The 17573-nt window shown below is 45.6% G+C and overlaps 1 protein-coding gene across 33 annotated transcripts in view; it reads right to left on the reverse strand.

The window, feature by feature from the left end:
- LOC118378450 (protein mono-ADP-ribosyltransferase TIPARP-like) overlaps window positions 1–8655 on the reverse strand; it is a 31293-nt gene extending 22638 nt beyond the window's left edge. For all 33 annotated transcript variants that reach the window (XM_052468486.1, XM_052468487.1, XM_052468464.1 and 30 more), the window contains exons 1-2: window positions 8146–8655; window positions 6091–7127 (exon numbers count right to left, since the gene is read on the reverse strand). In XM_052468486.1, the coding sequence (XP_052324446.1) occupies window positions 6091–7094 (1004 nt within the window). In that variant the 5' untranslated portion in view covers window positions 7095–7127; window positions 8146–8655. The remainder of the gene's footprint in view (window positions 1–6090; window positions 7128–8145) is intronic.
- Window positions 8656–17573: the final 8918 nt, after the last annotated feature.

Raw genomic sequence — 17573 nt, forward strand, 5'->3', positions numbered from 1 at the left:
TGTCTGAATTCAAATCAAAACCAAGAAGTCATTCTCCAGTGCCACTTTGTTTAGATTGGGGATCCAGTGGCCTGGATAAGATTATGCTTCTTTTTCAGAATGAGAACGAGTTGACAATTCCTTATATAAATGTGTATTTTTATGCCCAATGTACATTTATAAAACACAGACGCGACAGCTAGCATTTAAATCTGTGGCTACAATGCTAGCGGTATGTGGTATCTACCATGCTGCTAGCAGTTTGTGGTACCTACCATGCTGCTAGAGGTTTGTGGTACCTACCATGCTGCTAGCGGTTTGTGGTACCTACCATGCTGCTAGCGGTTTGTGGTACCTACCATGCTGCTAGCGGTTTGTGGTACCTACCATGCTGCTAGAGGTTTGTGGTACCTACCATGCTGCTAGCGGTTTGTGGTACCTACCATGCTGCTAGCGGTTTGTGGTACCTACCATGCTGCTAGCGGTTTGTGGTACCTACCATGCTGCTAGCGGTTTGTGGTACCTACCATGCTGCTAGCGGTTTGTGGTACCTACCATGCTGCTAGCGGTTTGTGGTACCTACCATGCTGCTAGCGGTTTGTGGTACCTACCATGCTGCTAACGGTATGTGGTACCTACCATGCTGTGCATGACAGAAACTGACCGTTACATTTTCCACAATCGTATTTCTTGATACTCCCATTTTAGAACGGTCTCTGGTCTACATTTCAAGAGTCGTGACAAAAACAGGGAGGTATCATTAGAAAGGATATTTGGGATGTTGGCAAAGAAGCCCTTTATCTACTTCCCCGGAGTCAGATAAACTCGAGGAAACCATTTGTATGTCTTTGTGTTGAAGGAAGTTAAGTGGTAGTTTTGCGGGCAAATGCTAACTTGCGTTAGCACAATGACAAAGTCAATCAATCAATCAAACGTATTTAATAAGGCCCCTTTTTTTACATCAGCCGATGTCACAAAGTGCTGTACAGAAACTCAGCCTAAAACCCCAAACAGCAAGCAATGCAGGTGTAGAAGCACGGTGGCTAGAAAAAACTCCTTAGAAAGGCAGGAACCTAGGAAGAAATCTAGAGAGGAACCAGGCTCTGAGGGGTGGCCAGTCCTCTTCTGGCTGTGCCGGGTAGAGAGGAACCAGGCTCTGAGGGGTGGCCAGTCCTGGCTTCTAGAGAGGAACCAGGCTCTGAGGGGTGGCCAGTCCTCTTCTGGCTGTGCCGGGTAGAGAGGAACCAGGCTCTGAGGGGTGGCCAGTCCTCTTCTGGCTGTGACGGGTGGAGATGAAAGTAATGAACTAGCATTCTTAGCAGTATCCCTTTAAGTGTTCCTCTGTTATATCACACACACAGAGATATCTGACTGCTGATGGCTCACTGTCACAGCACAAGGAACAAAAGACACCCCTGCTGTGTACCGACTTGGTACCGACAAACTGGCCATTTCTACTTGTAGAATCACAATGCTCGTCACCGGCTGAGAACATGACTTTGAGACAATTAAAGGGCAACGAACCTCGACGCTGGGGAGACGACAGAAGTCAAATCAAATGTTATTGGTCACATACACACGGTTAGCAGATGTTAATGAGAGTGTGGTGAAATGCTTGTGCTTCGAGTTCCGACCGTGCAGTAATATCTAAGTGACAATAAAAAGATGTCACCTTTCCTGGTGTAAACCACTCCCCCTCGAGTCACAATTGTTATAACTAAAACAATAAAACATAAATTCTAATTCATTTGACATGTCGCCCAGCCCTACTGGAGGAGTGAAGGTGAGGAATGGGACTTGGTGAACACTTTTACAGCCCAACCTCTGGTCACTAGTCCTGCATCACACGCACTGACTTACCTTAACCATTCAGAATGCCTACCCTTAAGGATTCAGAGTTAATGCCTTACCTTAACCATTCAGAATGCCTACCCTTAAGGATTCAGAGTTAATGCCTTACCTTAACCATTCAGAATGCCTACCCTTAACGATTCAGAGTTAATGCCTTACCTTAACCATTCAGAATGCCTACCCTTAACGATTCAGAGTTAATGCCTTACCTTAACCATTCAGAATGCCTACCCTTAACGATTCAGAGTTAATGCCTTACCTTAACCATTCAGAATGCCTACCCTTAACGATTCAGAGTTAATGCCTTACCTTAACCATTCAGAATGCCTACCCTTAACGATTCAGAGTTAATGCCTTACCATAACCATTCAGAATGCCTACCCTTAAGGATTCAGAGTTAATGCCTTACCTTAACCATTCAGAATGCCTACCCTTAACGATTCAGAGTTAATGCCAAACTTAACATTAAACACTTTGAAATTTGGCATGTGAGAAACATGGATGAACGTTTAATTCTCCCGTGAGACAGATCTTGTTCCACACACACACAAATACTGACACATGCCAGCCAACTTTCACTCCATCACACACACACACACACACACACACACACACACACACGGCTGCCAAATAAGTCTGTTGCCATATTGACGGCCTGGCTTGTTTTGTCCTCTGCTGCTCTTCAGATAACAGCTGTTATCAACTGCATTCAGTTACTATGGCAACACAACATCACCCAGGGTGTGTGTGTTTAATGATGGTGGGGGGGATCTTCCAGATCCACATCTGATAAGACTCTGGAAATTAAGTAGCGTTTTACTTGATTAAATGTGAATATAAATTCCGAGCACGTCGGGACCATGCCGGGGGCGTGTTGGGAGCGTGTTGGGAGCGTGTTGGGACCATGCCGGGGGCGTGTTGGGACCATGCCGGGGGCGTGTTGGGAGCGTGTTGGGACCATGCCTGGGGGCGTGTTGGGAGCGTGTTGGGACCATGCCGGGGGCGTGTTGGGAGCGTGTTGGGACCATGCCGGGAGCGTGTTGGGAGCGTGTTGGGACCATGCCGGGAGCGTGTTGGGAGCGTGTTGGGACCATGCCGGGGGCGTGTTGGGAGCGTGTTGGGACCATGCCGGGAGCGTGTTGGGAGCGTGTTGGGACCATGCCGGGGGCGTGTTGGGAGCGTGTTGGGACCATGCCGGGGCGTGTTGGGAGCGTGTTGGGAGCGTGTTGGGACCATGCCGGGGGCGTGTTGGGAGCGTGTTGGGACCATGCCGGGGGCGTGTTGGGAGCGTGTTGGGACCATGCCGGGGCGTGTTGGGAGCGTGTTGGGAGCGTGTTGGGACCATGCCGGGGGCGTGTTGGGAGCGTGTTGGGACCATGCCGGGGCGTGTTGGGAGCGTGTTGTGGGCGTGTTGGGAGCGTGTTGGGAGCGTGTTGGGACCATGCTGGGGGCGTGTTGGGAGCGTGTTGGGAGCGTGTTGGGACCATGCAATAAAGGGGCGTGTTGGGAGCGTGTTGTGGGCGTGTTGGGAGCGTGTTGGGAGCGTGTTGGGAGCGTGTTGGGACCATGCCGGGGGCGTGTTGGGAGCGTGTTGGGACCATGCTATAGGGATTAGCGTGTTGGGAGCGTGTTGGGGGCGTGTTGGGAGCGTGTTGGGAGCGTGTTGGGAGCGTGTTGGGAGCGTGTTGGGACCATGCCGGGGGCGTGTTGGGAGCGTGTTGTGGGCGTGTTGGGAGCGTGTTGGGGGCTGTTGTTGGAAATGGGATGGTCACAACAGTAAGCAATAAAGAAGAAAACAAAAACCCTTCAAAAAAGACTAATGGGACATATTTGAAACTTAAAAACAAGTCCTACAGTCTGTCTATATACTGGACTGTTACAATGTCTACTTTGGTTTTCTGAGAGAAAGTAAGAAAAGGTTTCTTAACCGTATTTACTAGTCTGGTACAGAGCCATTCTATAGGTGATTAGTCTGGTACACAGCCATTCTATAGGTGATTAGTCTGGTACACAGCCATTCTATAGGTGATTAGTCTGGTACACAGCCATTCTACAGGTGATTAGACTGGTACACAGCCATTATATAGGGGATTAGACTGGTACACTGCCATTCTATAGGGGATTAGACTGGTACACAGCCATTCTATAGGGGATTAGACTGGTACACAGCCATTCTCTCGGTGATTAGTCTGGTACACAGCCATTCTACAGGTGATTAAACTGGTACACAGACATTCTACAGGTGATTACACTGGTACAGAGCCATTCTATAGGTGATTAGTCTGGTACACAGCCATTCTATAGGGGATTAGACTGGTACACAGCCATTCTATAGGTGATTAGTCTGGTACACAGCCATTCTATAGGTGATTAGTCTGGTACACAGCCATTCTATAGGGGATTAGTCTGGTACACAGCCATTCTATAGGTGATTAGACTGGTACACAGCCATTCTATAGGTGATTAGACTGGTACACAGCCATTCTATAGGTGATTACACTGGTACACAGCCATTCTATAGGTGATTAGACTGGTACACAGCCATTCTATAGGTGATTAGACTGGTACACAGCCATTCTATAGGTGATTAGACTGGTACACAGCCATTCTATAGGGGATTAGACTGGTACACAGCCATTCTATAGGGGATTAGACTGGTACACAGCCATTCTATAGGTGATTACCCTGGTACACAGCCATTCTATAGGTGATTAGACTGGTACACAGCCATTCTATAGGGGATTAGACTGGTACACAGCCATTCTATAGGGGATTAGACTGGTACACAGCCATTCTATAGGTGATTAGCCTGGTACACAGCCATTCTATAGGTGATTAGCCTGGTACACAGCCATTCTATAGGTGATTAGACTGGTACACAGCCATTCTATAGGGGATTAGACTGGTACACAGCCATTCTATAGGTGATTAGACTGGTACACAGCCATTCTATAGGTGATTAGACTGGTACACAGCCATTCTATAGGGGATTAGACTGGTACACAGCCATTCTATAGGTGATTAGACTGGTACACAGCCATTCTATAGGGGATTACACTGGTACACAGCCATTCTATAGGGGATTAGACTGGTACACAGCCATTCTATAGGGGATTACACTGGTACACAGCCATTCTATAGGGGATTAGACTGGTACACAGCCATTCTATAGGTGATTAGACTGGTACACAGCCATTCTATAGGTGATTACCCTGGTACACAGCCATTCTATAGGTGATTACCCTGGTACACAGCCATTCTATAGGTGATTACCCTGGTACACAGCCATTCTATAGGTGATTACCCTGGTACACAGCCATTCTATAGGTGATTACCCTGGTACACAGCCATTCTATAGGTGATTACCCTGGTACACAGCCACTCTATAGGTGATTACCCTGGTAGTTACTTTGGCTCTGTGTACAGACTGGCCATTTATAATGTTTGGAAACGGACACTACTAAGTGACTATCACCAACACCGAATACAGTAACTTTAGACTCATGTGAGTGTGTTGCATATTCAAATAAGAGCTCGACTTCATTTGGGTTCTCATGGACAGGTGCATATCCTGTGGGTGGGAAGGTTTGCATGCAGTTTCACTTTAAAAGCTAAAATCAACAACACACACACGCAGTGACACAGACGCAGTCACACACAGAGACATGTACACGGACCCCTCAGTTCCCTGAATAACTTGTGAGGTGTGTGTGGTGACATAGCTAACTGTGTCATTGTGTGAATGTGGGGTGTATAGCTTGAATCAGAGCACACTTTGTATGCCTGTGTGCTAGTGCCTGCCAAGTGCTTGTGTGTGTGTGTGTGTGTTCGTGAGAGAGACAGCCAGTGCGTGTGTGTCAGTGACCGAGCCAGGCAGCAGTAGGTCATGCAAGTTCACAGCTCTAAGCTGCCATGGGTACAGCACTTCCTGGTTTGAGCTGTTCAACCAATGAGAAGGCTGGGTTTGGGAGCAGAAAGAGCACACACGCTATTGCAGGAAGTCAACGTGCCATAAGAATGACACCCAAATAAGAACTGAGATAGGGGAAGTCGGGAACCAAAAACGACTCAGTCAGTTAATCATTACAACACACACACCACCTGCACACACCTACTGAAACTGAGATATCAAACACCATACCTTTCTCATATCAAAGCACTCCTGTCTTAAAACTGTAAATACAATCTCAGCTCTATTAGGCTACATTCATATAGAACATAAAACAGGAGGGACCACTGTAACTAAATAACAGCACTTACTGAAACTTGAGCCTGACTTGTTCATTGTCCGGATTGCAATAAAGCCTCTCCAACTGATCCTGTGAATCATCCGCCAGGCTTTGCCAGCTTTCAGTATCACTCCTGCAGACCTGCCAGTGGTAGGGCAGCACAGTATGATGGTAAGCGCAGTCACTCCCGTACACACACAACCCCTGCAGGAAATCCACGCAGATGGAAACCGAGTCGGCTTGGTGCGTGTGATACTGGAGCTGGGTTAGCAGATCAAAAACTAGATCCAGGGAGGCCTCTTCGCTTTTATCCTGAAATATCTCGCCTTTGTCGGCCTGAAGACTGGGGGTTTTCTTACCGTCTTTAATGGTGAGGCAATTTGCCCCCCGCAAGGCTTTAGAAGCAAATAGGTCAATCATCGTGTTGCCTCCCTGGCTTGGAGGAGATACTAGAGGGGTATCGGGTGTGGGGGGTGTCGCCGCCACTTCGCGCGCCCGCGGGTGAAGTTTGAGCTGGAATCTGCGTTCGTTGGAGTCTATTGTCACGCGCTGGAGATCTACTGGTGCCTTGGTTACCCCCCCCTCTGTCTCCTCCAACTCGGCGGAGGCGTCCACCATTTCCGTGTCGCCGGTAATCATAGCCGTTACACCGGTAGCTGACGATTCTTTCCGGCACACAGGCCCACCAATCCGCGCCTGTTTGACCACCACAGCAGTGCACAGGTTCCCAGCTGTCCTTGGCGGAGGGTTCCTGGGGACAAACACTCCGTCTCCGGTAACAAGAGCATCTGTACTCAGTAATGTGGTCAGGATTGGGTCCTGGAGCGCACGGAGGCATTTTGAGTCCAGTTTCCTCTGTCCGTGCTTCTTTTTGAAATAGGGCTTCACTAAGGGGATTTTATTGCTAAGTCTAATCGATTGTTCTGTGAATTCCCGGTCTCCTATACTCATATCCAGAGCTATTCCCGTTCCACCGCCAAGGACCTTGTCGGTTGAGTCTGTCGGTTTCTGTAGGATATGCAAAGCTTTATCCATGGTCCCCAGGGGCACTCCTAAAACCCGGCAGTCCTGAAAGATAGATAGAGAAATGAGAAGAGAGACAGACAAGAGTGTGAGAGAAATTACCATAGATGGAAAATAATACCTCAAATGTATGCCTCATATGTCAAAGTCCTGGACATGTGTCATATGATCAACTGTTAGTCAGCCCCTTGACGGTGTCAATAATCATTGCATTTTATTGGGTGTAAAACAATAAGCTTAATCTTGGAAAACCCATAGTTTACTTTCCTGGGTAACGTTAAACTGATAGTTTCTGTTTCACCAGTTTTATCATGTTTACCATTGATAGCCCTTCAATCTAGAAGATTGAATAGATAGGTTTGGAAAAAGTCTCCCAAACTTAGAAATAGTTGTATTATATTGTTGTTCAGACAATGACGAGCGGCAATATTCAATTACAGTGCGTATAAACTACTGTACAGTTACAGTGCGTATAAGCTACTGTACAGCGCGATACAATCATTGTCGCACGATAACAAAACATTCTCGGGAGTATTTTGATCACCGGAGGTAGATACACACACGGGGTCTACGGCATACGTGCCAGTTACAAATCGCTGCTCGAGCAAGTTTGCACGTAGGCCTACAGACACACACAGAGACGAGGGGGACTGCGTCGAACAGCACAAAGACTCGATCCTGACACTGCATTTTCCCGTTGTAACGCACATCAAAAAGCCTACATCTTCTATATACATCGTATAGGTCCTAGCCTACGATGTTAATACCCGCATTTCGGTAGATTTTATCCGCGAAAGCACGGTGGATGTTTGAGATGAACTACACTAATGCCGACCTGCAGAACGTAGTAGACTGCTATATCATTTATAAAATGTAAAAAAAAATCCCTACCAGCAATCATGAAGATCTGGTGTGCTGCGCAAAAGAACTAGGCTACGATATAGTCGATCTCCAACACATACTGCTGCATAGACGTCCCGGCTGGGTGATTTATTACAGCGTTGCTTTCACAGAGCCCGTTTAGAATACAAAGCGTCCAGACACACACTTATCCTATTCCTACCTGCGTAAAATCCGTTCAATCTCTTCTGTGAAATTGTCTCCTTCGCCACGTAATCCCTGTCCGGTCATGAATGTAGCGATATGTCGATCTACGTTTGGGCTGCTGGTCCCGGGCTGGGGCAATGCGTGACAAAGCCGCTGTTCGTCGTTCTGCACTGAGCTCAGTTCCGCCAACTCCTGTGTTGGATAGAGGCAACTCGCAGCTGTTGCAAGGAACGCTCAGTCCTCTCAGCCACTCACGGCGCTCCTCACCCGGTCGAGGGATGGGATTTGGCATCAAAGGAGAAAAGAGAGAGAGAGGAGGAAAAAACGAAACTGGTGTGTCATAGGGGGAGGAAAAGCAGGAAGTTGTGCTGTGTTCGTCAGGCGCCTGACCAGTAGGAGAAATATGTCTACTAAGTGCAGGGAGTTGGGTGGTCTCCCCCCTCCTTGTTTTTGTGATACTGACTGACTGGAAAGGTTTCTGGTTGTTCGCATATTCAAACAGCATTTCCAGTAGACCTACAGGACAAAGGGGATGATCATAGGACAAACACAGCCAATAGGCCTGTGAAGGACACAGAGCCAGAGGCATCAAGCCAGGACGTGGCCCCTCAGATTTGTCTTGTTTAAAAAATAAATAACCATGAAACTAATGAAACTAACTATATTTTTTCTTATTCTGTAATACTACTAGCTACCTAGCAATTGTATGAAGTAGGCTTTAGCTTGTCCAGATAGGTTTCCAATCTCCCAACCTCATAACAACCTACCCAGAAGACATTTCAGGCTATTAGTGAAGTTAGAGTAGCTATCTTGCCTAACTATTTTAGCAGACATGCATGCTGGAAAGGTCGATAGACTTTAGAAAAGCAAGCCACTACTAAATGTACTGAATAAGTCACATTACTTTCAATGTTTTACTCAGATTTTAGGAGGCATGCAGAGAAGCATATTTAGTTTATTTAAAAAGAAAAAACACCAGTCAGGAGGATACAGACATCTGAAGAGATATGCAGAATTATAAACTTTTTTTTTTTTACATAGAAATAAGAATACTATTTATGGCTCTAGATTACAGGAAAAAAGCTATTTCAGGTGCTTGAAAAATGCTAAATTCTAGCCCCCTCTCCAGACCAACCCCAAACCATATTCACATAATTAGTTCCCCTACACAGTCACCATGATCCTACCGAAACCTACGGGTTCCCTATAGAACTAATACACAGAAATACAATACTAGCCTAATAGGTAAAACATTGGTTGTTTGTCTATGCAACAGACATTCTGAGGTAAGTCTATAGGCCAGTAAAGCAGTAGATGTCTGTAGGCCTGTGGCTTTTATCTACACAATCAATGTTTTATCATGTGGAAGTCTCATGTGCATTGATGGCTGAACTTCCTGGACTGTGCAGTGGTAAGGATGGGATGTGATCGTTGCACCCCAGTGCCCTGGTAAACATAAATGACAAAGGGCGAAAGGGCAATCCTGGCTTTGATGCTTGGCACATATTTTTTAAAATGTGAACCTTGTTTACTCCAAAACGCACACACACACACACACACACACACACACACACACACACACACACACACACACACACACACACACACACACACACACACACACACACACACACACACACACACACACACACACCTCGCCACAGCTTAACTCGCCCCCCCCCCTTCCACACTCATACTACAGACACACACACTCTCTCTCTCTGTCTGTCTGTCTGTCTGTCTGTCTGTCTGTCTGTCTGTCTGTCTGTCTGTCTGTCTGTCTGTCTGTCTGTCCCTCACTCACTCTCTGTCTCTCCCTCTCTCCGTCTGTCTGTCTGTCCCTCTGTCTGTCTGTCCCTCGCTCTGTCTGTCTGTTTGTCTGTCTTGCTCTCTCTCTCTCTCTCTCTCTCTCTCTCTCTCTCTCTCTCTCTCTCTCTCTCTCTCTCTCTCTCACACACACACTACACACACACTTCAGACTGGAATTCATCGACCTTGCACTTAACAGGGCAACAATTAACCGAGCGTGTAAAACAACCGCCCAGATAAACGATGCCTTCAATGCTTTCAACAGATCCCATAATACATAAATTACATCTCTGTCTCAACTTTTAACTGCGTGGAGCTGACGCAAGTGAATGATTGACTGGTTACACTCCCAGGCACGTGTCCAGCATTCCACCCAAACCAACATGCGTAACCTCCTGTTGTATGTGTTCTGACATGTCTGTATGAGGCTTATGGAAAAAAATAACGTGCAGATATGATTTCCATATAGACGGCCTACACATCTGGAAATACCAGGTGTTCCCTGTCATGGGCAGGTCTGGGATCATCTAACTCCCACCCATCTTGCATTTTACATCTACAGGGCTTTAGGAAAGTATTCAGACCCCTTGATTTTTCCCACATTTTGTTATGTTACAACCTTTATTCTAAAATTGATTCAATAAAAAATATTCCTCAGCAATCTACACACAATACCCCCATAATCACAAAGCGAAAAACATTTTTTTTGACAATTTTGCAAATGTATTAAAAATTCAAAACAGAAATAGTATACAGACCCTTTGCTATAAGACTCGACATTGGGCTCAGGTGCATCCTGTTTCCATTGATCATCCTTGAGATGTTTCAACAACTTGAGTGGAGTCCACCTGTGGTAAATTCAATTAATTGGACATGATTTGGAAAGGTACACACCTGTCTATATAAGGTCCCACAGTTGACAGTGCATGTCAGAGCAAAAAACAAGCCTTGAGGTAGAAAGAATTGTCAGTAGAGTTCTGAGACAGGATTGTGTTGAGGCACAGATCTGGGGAAGGGTAGCAAAACATGTCTGCAGCATTGAAGGTCCCCAAGAACACAGTGTCCTCCATCATTCTTAAATGGAAGAAGTTTGTAACCACCAAGACTCTTTCTAGAGCAGGCTGCCCAGCCAAACTGAGCAATCGGGGGAGAAGGGTCTTGGTCAGGGAGGTGACCAAGGACCCAATGGTCACTCTGACAGAGCTGTAGAGTTCCACTGTGGAGATGGGAGAACCTTCCAGAAGGACAACCATCTCTGCAGCACTCCACCAATAAGGCATTTATGGTAGAGTGACAAGACGGAAGCCACTCCTCAGTAAAAGTCACATGACAGCCTGCTTGGAGGAACTGGGAGAATAGTCAGGATCGAGGCAAAGATGCACAGAGCAAAGTAGAGAGAGATCCTTGATGAAAACCTCCAGAGCGCTCAGGATCTCAGACTGGGGCGAAGGTTCACCTTCCAATAGGACCACGACCCTAAGCACACAGCCAAGATAACGCAGGAGTGGCTTCAGGACAAGTCTCTGAATGTCCTTGAGTGGCCCAGCCAGAGCCCGGACTTGAATCCTATCGAACATCTCTGGAGAGACCTGAAAATAGCTGTGCAGCGACGCTCCCCATCCAACCTGACAGAGCTTGAGAGGATCTGCAGAGAAGAATGGGAGAAACTCCAAAAATACTGGTGTGCCAAGCTTGTAGCGTCATACCCAAGAATACTCAAGACTGTAATCGCTGCCAAAGGTTCTTCAACAAAGTACTGAGTAAAGGGTCTGAATACTTATGTAAATGTGATATTTCAGTCATTATTTTTAAATATAAATTAGCAAACTTTTTTTTTTTAAACAAAGTTTTTTGCTTTGTCATTATGGGGTATTGTGATGTCATTATGGGGTATTGTGATGTCATTATGGGGTATTGTGTGTAGACTTATGAGGAAAATAATGCATTTTAGAATAATGTTGTAACCTAAAAGAAATGTGGAAGAAGTCAACGGGTCTGAATTCATTCCCAAAGGCACTGATGCTCTTATCCAGAACGAATACACTGTTATTGGGGTAATGTGTTTTCGTACGGAAGTCTTGCTGTCATTAAGATGAAACACTTTTGTTATAATGTACTGTAATTTCCCTTCGCATAGCCTACCTTTTATTTAACTTAGAATGGTATAATCTGATTTGAGAAGCCTAGAGTTGCATGCAGTAGGTGGATGGGTGTCCTTGTCTCACCCAGGATACTGCTGTTTGTTTCGACAGTGTTTACACTAGTAACAGTCATGGCAGGTGGTAACATTATCTTACCTCGAGTCATTGTGAACTTTGTCACGCAGGTTGTGTAAGCAATGGTTGAAAAGCAGAGTTGCTATGAAAAAGCCATATCTCAGACTGGCCAATAAAAATATGGGCAAAAGAAAACAGACACTGGACAGAGCAATTCTGCCTCGAAGGCCAGCATCCCGGAGTCGCCTCTTCACTGTTTACGTTGAGCCTTTGGTTTTGCGGGTACTATTTAATGAAGCTGCCAGTTGAAGACTTGTAAGGCGTCTGTTTCTCAAACTAGACACTCTAATGTACTTGTCCTCTTGCTCAGTTATGCACCGGGGCCTCCCACTCTTTCTATTCTGTTTAGAGCCAGTCTGCGCTGTTCTGTGAAGGGAGTAGTACACAGAGTTGTACGAGATGTTCAGTTTCTTGGGAATTTCTCACATGGAATAGCCTTCATTTCTCAGAACAAGAATAGACTGACGAGTTTCAGAAGAAAGTTATTTGTTTCTGGACATTTTATGCCTGTAATCGAACCCACAAATGCTGATCCTCCAGATACTCAACTAGTCCAAAGAAGGACAGTGTTATTGCTACTGTCACAACGTGACCTTAGATATCTCTGTTTTTCTAAATATTTTGGTTAGGTCAGGGTGTGACTAGAGTGGGTACTCTAGTTTTTGTATGTCTATGTTGGCCGGATATTGTTCCCAATCAGAGACAGCTGTTTATCATTGTCTCTGATTGGGATCATATTTAGGTAGCCATTTTCCCCATTGTTAGTTGTGGGATCTTGACTATGTTTAGTTGCCTGTCTGCACTATTTTGTATATCTTCACGTTTCGTTTGTTCTATGTAGTTGGTTTGTTCGGTATTCATTTATTAAAAGAATATGTACACATACCACGCTGCGCCTTGGTCCGATCCTTTCAACGAACATGACAGCTTCAGAACAACAGTTTTCAGCTGTGCTAACATAATTGCAAAACGGTTTTCTAATGATCAATTAACCTTTAAAATGATACATTTGGAATAGCTAACACAACGTGCCATTGGAGCACAGGAGTGATGGTTGCTGATAATGGGCCTCTGTACACCTATCTAGATATTACACAAAAAATCAGCCGTTTCCAGCTACAATAGTAATTTACAAGATTAACGATGTCTACACTGTATTTCTGATCAATTTGATGTTATTTTAATGGACAAAAAAATGTGCTTTTCTTTAAAAAACAAGGACATTTCTAAGTGACCCCAAACTGTTGTGTATATCGTTAACCTTCCACTTTAGAGACTTCCAGTTCATGGAAGTCACTTTTTGCTTCAGTCCAAGGTGACACTGACCTTCTCTGAAGTTCTAGGGGTAGCCAGATCTCTCTCTTTCACCCCAAGGTGACACTGACCTGCTGACCTCTAGGGGTAGCCAGGTCTCTCTCTTTCACCCCAAGGTGACACTGACCTGCTGACCTCTAGGGGAAGCCAGGTCTCTCTCTTTCACCCCAGGGTGACACTGACCTGCTGACCTCTAGGGGTAGCCAGGTCTCTCTCTTTCACCCCAAGGTGACACTGACCTGCTGACCTCTAGGGGAAGCCAGGTCTCACTCTTTCACCCCAGGGTGACACTGACCCGCTGACCTCTAGGGGAAGCCAGGTCTCACTCTTTCACCCCAGGGTGACACTGACCCGCTGACCTCTAGGGGAAGCCAGGTCTCACTCTTTCACCCCAAGGTGACACTGACCCGCTGACCTCTAGGGGTAGCCAGGTCTCACTCTTTCACCCCAAGGTGACACTAACCTGCTGACCTCTAGGGGAAGCCAGGTCTCTCTCTTTCACCCCAGGGTGACACTGACCCACTGACCTCTAGGGGTAGCCAGGTCTCTCTCTTTCACCCCAAGGTGACACTAACCTGCTGACCTCTAGGGGTAGCCAGAACATACTGTACTCTTTTGTAATGTCAGTACACTATACCTCTTCTTATGAGATCAGTCAGGATTTGTTGTCATGTCTATGGCAAACCATTTTGTAATATTTAATATATGTGAGTGTGATGTGTTTTCATTTGGCCTGTTGAGAGAGGTAATGGTTAAGGCTGGAGGGAGAAACGTAAAAAATAATAATAATGCAGAGCAGAATTAGGCCAAAACCGGCTAATTATCAAAACCAGAAAAGAGGCGTTAAATTCTACAAACACCTAAAAGGAAGCGATTCCCAAACCTTCTACAACAAAGCTATCACCTACAGAGAGATGAACCTGGAGAAGAGTCCTCTAAGCAAGCTGGTCCTGGGGCTCTGTTCACAAACACAAACACACCCCACAGAGCCCCAGGACAGCAGCACAATTAGACCCAACCAAATCATGAGAAAACAAAAAGATAATTAATTGACACATTGGAAACAAAAAAAACAGAGCAAACTGGAATGCTATTTGGCCCTAAACACAGTACACACTGGCAAAATACCTGACCACTGTGACTGACCCAAACTTAAGGAAAGCTTTGACTATGTACAGAAAAGCATAGCCTTTCTATTGAGAGAGTCCGCCGTAGGCAGACATGTACAGACTCAGTGAGCATAGCCTTTCTATTGAGAGAGGCCGCCGTAGGCAGACATGTACAGACTCAGTGAGCATAGCCTTTCTATTGAGAGAGTCCGCCGTAGGCAGACATGTACAGACTCAGTGAGCATAGCCTTTCTATTGAGAGAGGCCGCCGTAGGCAGACATGTACAGACTCAGTGAGCATAGCCTTTCTATTGAGAGAGGCCGCCGTAGGCAGACATGTACAGACTCAGTGAGCATAGCCTTTCTATTGAGAGAGTCCGCCGTAGGCAGACATGTACAGACTCGGTGAGCATAGCCTTTCTATTGAGAGAGGCCGCCGTAGGCAGACCTGGCTCTCAAGAGAAGACAGGCAATGTGCTCACTGCCCACAAAATGAGGAGGAAACCAAGCTGCACTTCCTAACCTCCTGCCAAATGTATGACCATATTAGAGACACATATTTCCCTCAGATTAAACAGATCCACAAAGAATTTGAAAACAAATCCAATTTTCATAAACTCCCATATCTACTGTGTTAAATACCACAAGAAAAATGGGCAACCAGTGAAGAACAAAGACCATTGTAAATACAACCTATATTTATTTATTTTCCCTTTGCACTATTAGCACATCATTACCACACAGTATATATACATAATATGACATTTGAAATGTCTTTATTGCTTTGAAAGTTTTGTGAGTGTAATGTTTACTGTTCATTTCTGATAATTTATTTCACTTTTATTTATTATCTATTTAACTTGCTTTGGCAATGTGAACATATGTTTCCCATGCCAATAAATCCCTTTGATTTGAGAGATAGAGAGCGAGAGAGAGGAAGGAGAGAGAGGGAGATTCAATTGAATTGAATTGAAAGGAAGGAAGGAGAGAGAGGAGAGGAGAGAGAAGGAGAGAAATGGAGAGAGAGATGGAGAGAGAGATGGAGAGAGAATTAAATTGAAAAGCTAAATGGGTAAGGGGGGTAGAGGAGGATGAGAGGTGGGGTGAGTGGTTGAAAGGTTAAAGGGGTGAGTGAGGGAGGGATGGGGGATGAGGGTCACCCTAAACAAAAGGACAAGGCTTAAGAGGGCAGGAAGTAAGGAACAATGTCTTGCTCTTGAACTAGAATACACACACACACACACACACACACACACACACACACACACACACACACACACACACACACACACACACACACACACACACACACACACACACACACACACACACACACACACACACACACACACACACACACACACACCACACACACACACTGGGTGAGTGTGCTAATGAAAGGGTCATTCAAGGAGGTAAGGGTCATTAAAGACCTCTTCAAAGCCAACCAAACATTCCTCTCCACTCCACTAGCTACAGAGACTTCAGGTAGCCATGGCTGCCTGCAGAGGGATGTTGTTGTTTAGTAAAATGGTGTTGTGAGGAGTACAGACAGGTTTGACTTTTTTCTGTTTGTTTCTCAGATATTTAAATGAAGGGGACATCTGTAGAGACAAGAGAACCTCAGTGGACAACGAGAAAAAACAGAAAAAGAAAGTGTGAGATAAAGACAAGATGGGGAGAGAGAGAGATAAAGACTAGGTTGGGGAAGGGGCCCTACACCCAAACAAGGGCAGCGTTCATCCACCTCTGGCCTGCTCGCCTCCCTACCACTGAGGAAGAGCTCAGCCCAGTCAAAAAAGACTCACGACGCCAGGACAGGTCAATCACCACCTTCCGGAGACACCTGAGGAATAGGGAGAGAGAGAGAGATAAAGAATAGGTTGGGGAATAGAACAAGAGAGAGAGATAATAAAGACTAGGTTGAGGGAGGTTGATAGAGAGAGAGGGAGAGAGAGAGAGAGATAAAGACTAGGTTGGGGAATAGAGAGAGAGAGAGAGAGAGAGATAAAGACTAGGTTGGGGAAGAGAGAGAGATAAAGACTAGGTTGGGGAATAGAGAGAGAGAGATAAAGACTAGGTTGGGGAATAGAGAGAGAGAGATAAAGACTTGGTCGGGAATAGAGAGAGAGAGAGATAAAGACTAGGTTGGAGAAGAGAGAGAAAGAGATAAAGACTAGGTTGGGGGATAGGGAGATAAAGACTAGTTTGGAGAAGAGAGAGAAAGAGATAAAGACTAGGTTGGGGGATAGAGAGATAAAGACTAGGTTGGAGAAGAGAGAGAAAGAGATACAGACTAGGTTGGGGGATAGGGAGATAAAGACTAGTTTGGGGAATAGAGAGATAAAGAGATAAAGACTAGTTTGGGAAATAGAGAGAGAAAGAGATCAAGACTAGGTTGGGGGATAGAGAGATAAAGACTAGGTTGGGGAATAGAGAGAGAAAGAGATAAAGACTAGGTTGGGGGATAGGGAGATAAAGACTAGTTTGGGGAATAGATAGAGAAAGAGAAAGACTAGGTTGGGGGATAGAGAGATAAAGACTAGGTTGGGGGATAGAGAGATAAAGACTAGGTTGGGGGATAGAGAGATAACGACTAGGTTGAGGGAAAGACAGATAGAGTGAGGCAGAGAGAGACGGGTCAGAAAATGAGATAGATTAACAGAAAAGTGACAAAGAGAGTGAAAGACAAACAGGGAGAAAGCTAAATTGAATATGAGAGAAAGAGAGTGGGATTATATATAGAAAGTGAGCTGAGTTTTGAGAGAGGGAGGGAGAAAGAGAGATAGAAGCAGAGAGAGGCGGCTCGTGGACAAGAGCCAACATGTAGCTGTGAGCTGTAGCTGTGGTGAAGGTGGAGGTGCAGAAGGGAGCTGGAATTTTAATGACCCCACAAAAACCAGCCCAGCAGGTCTCAGTGAACAGCAGAATGCCAC

Source organism: Oncorhynchus keta, chromosome 18 (genome assembly GCF_023373465.1).
Source record: "Oncorhynchus keta strain PuntledgeMale-10-30-2019 chromosome 18, Oket_V2, whole genome shotgun sequence".
NCBI lineage: Eukaryota > Metazoa > Chordata > Actinopteri > Salmoniformes > Salmonidae > Oncorhynchus > Oncorhynchus keta.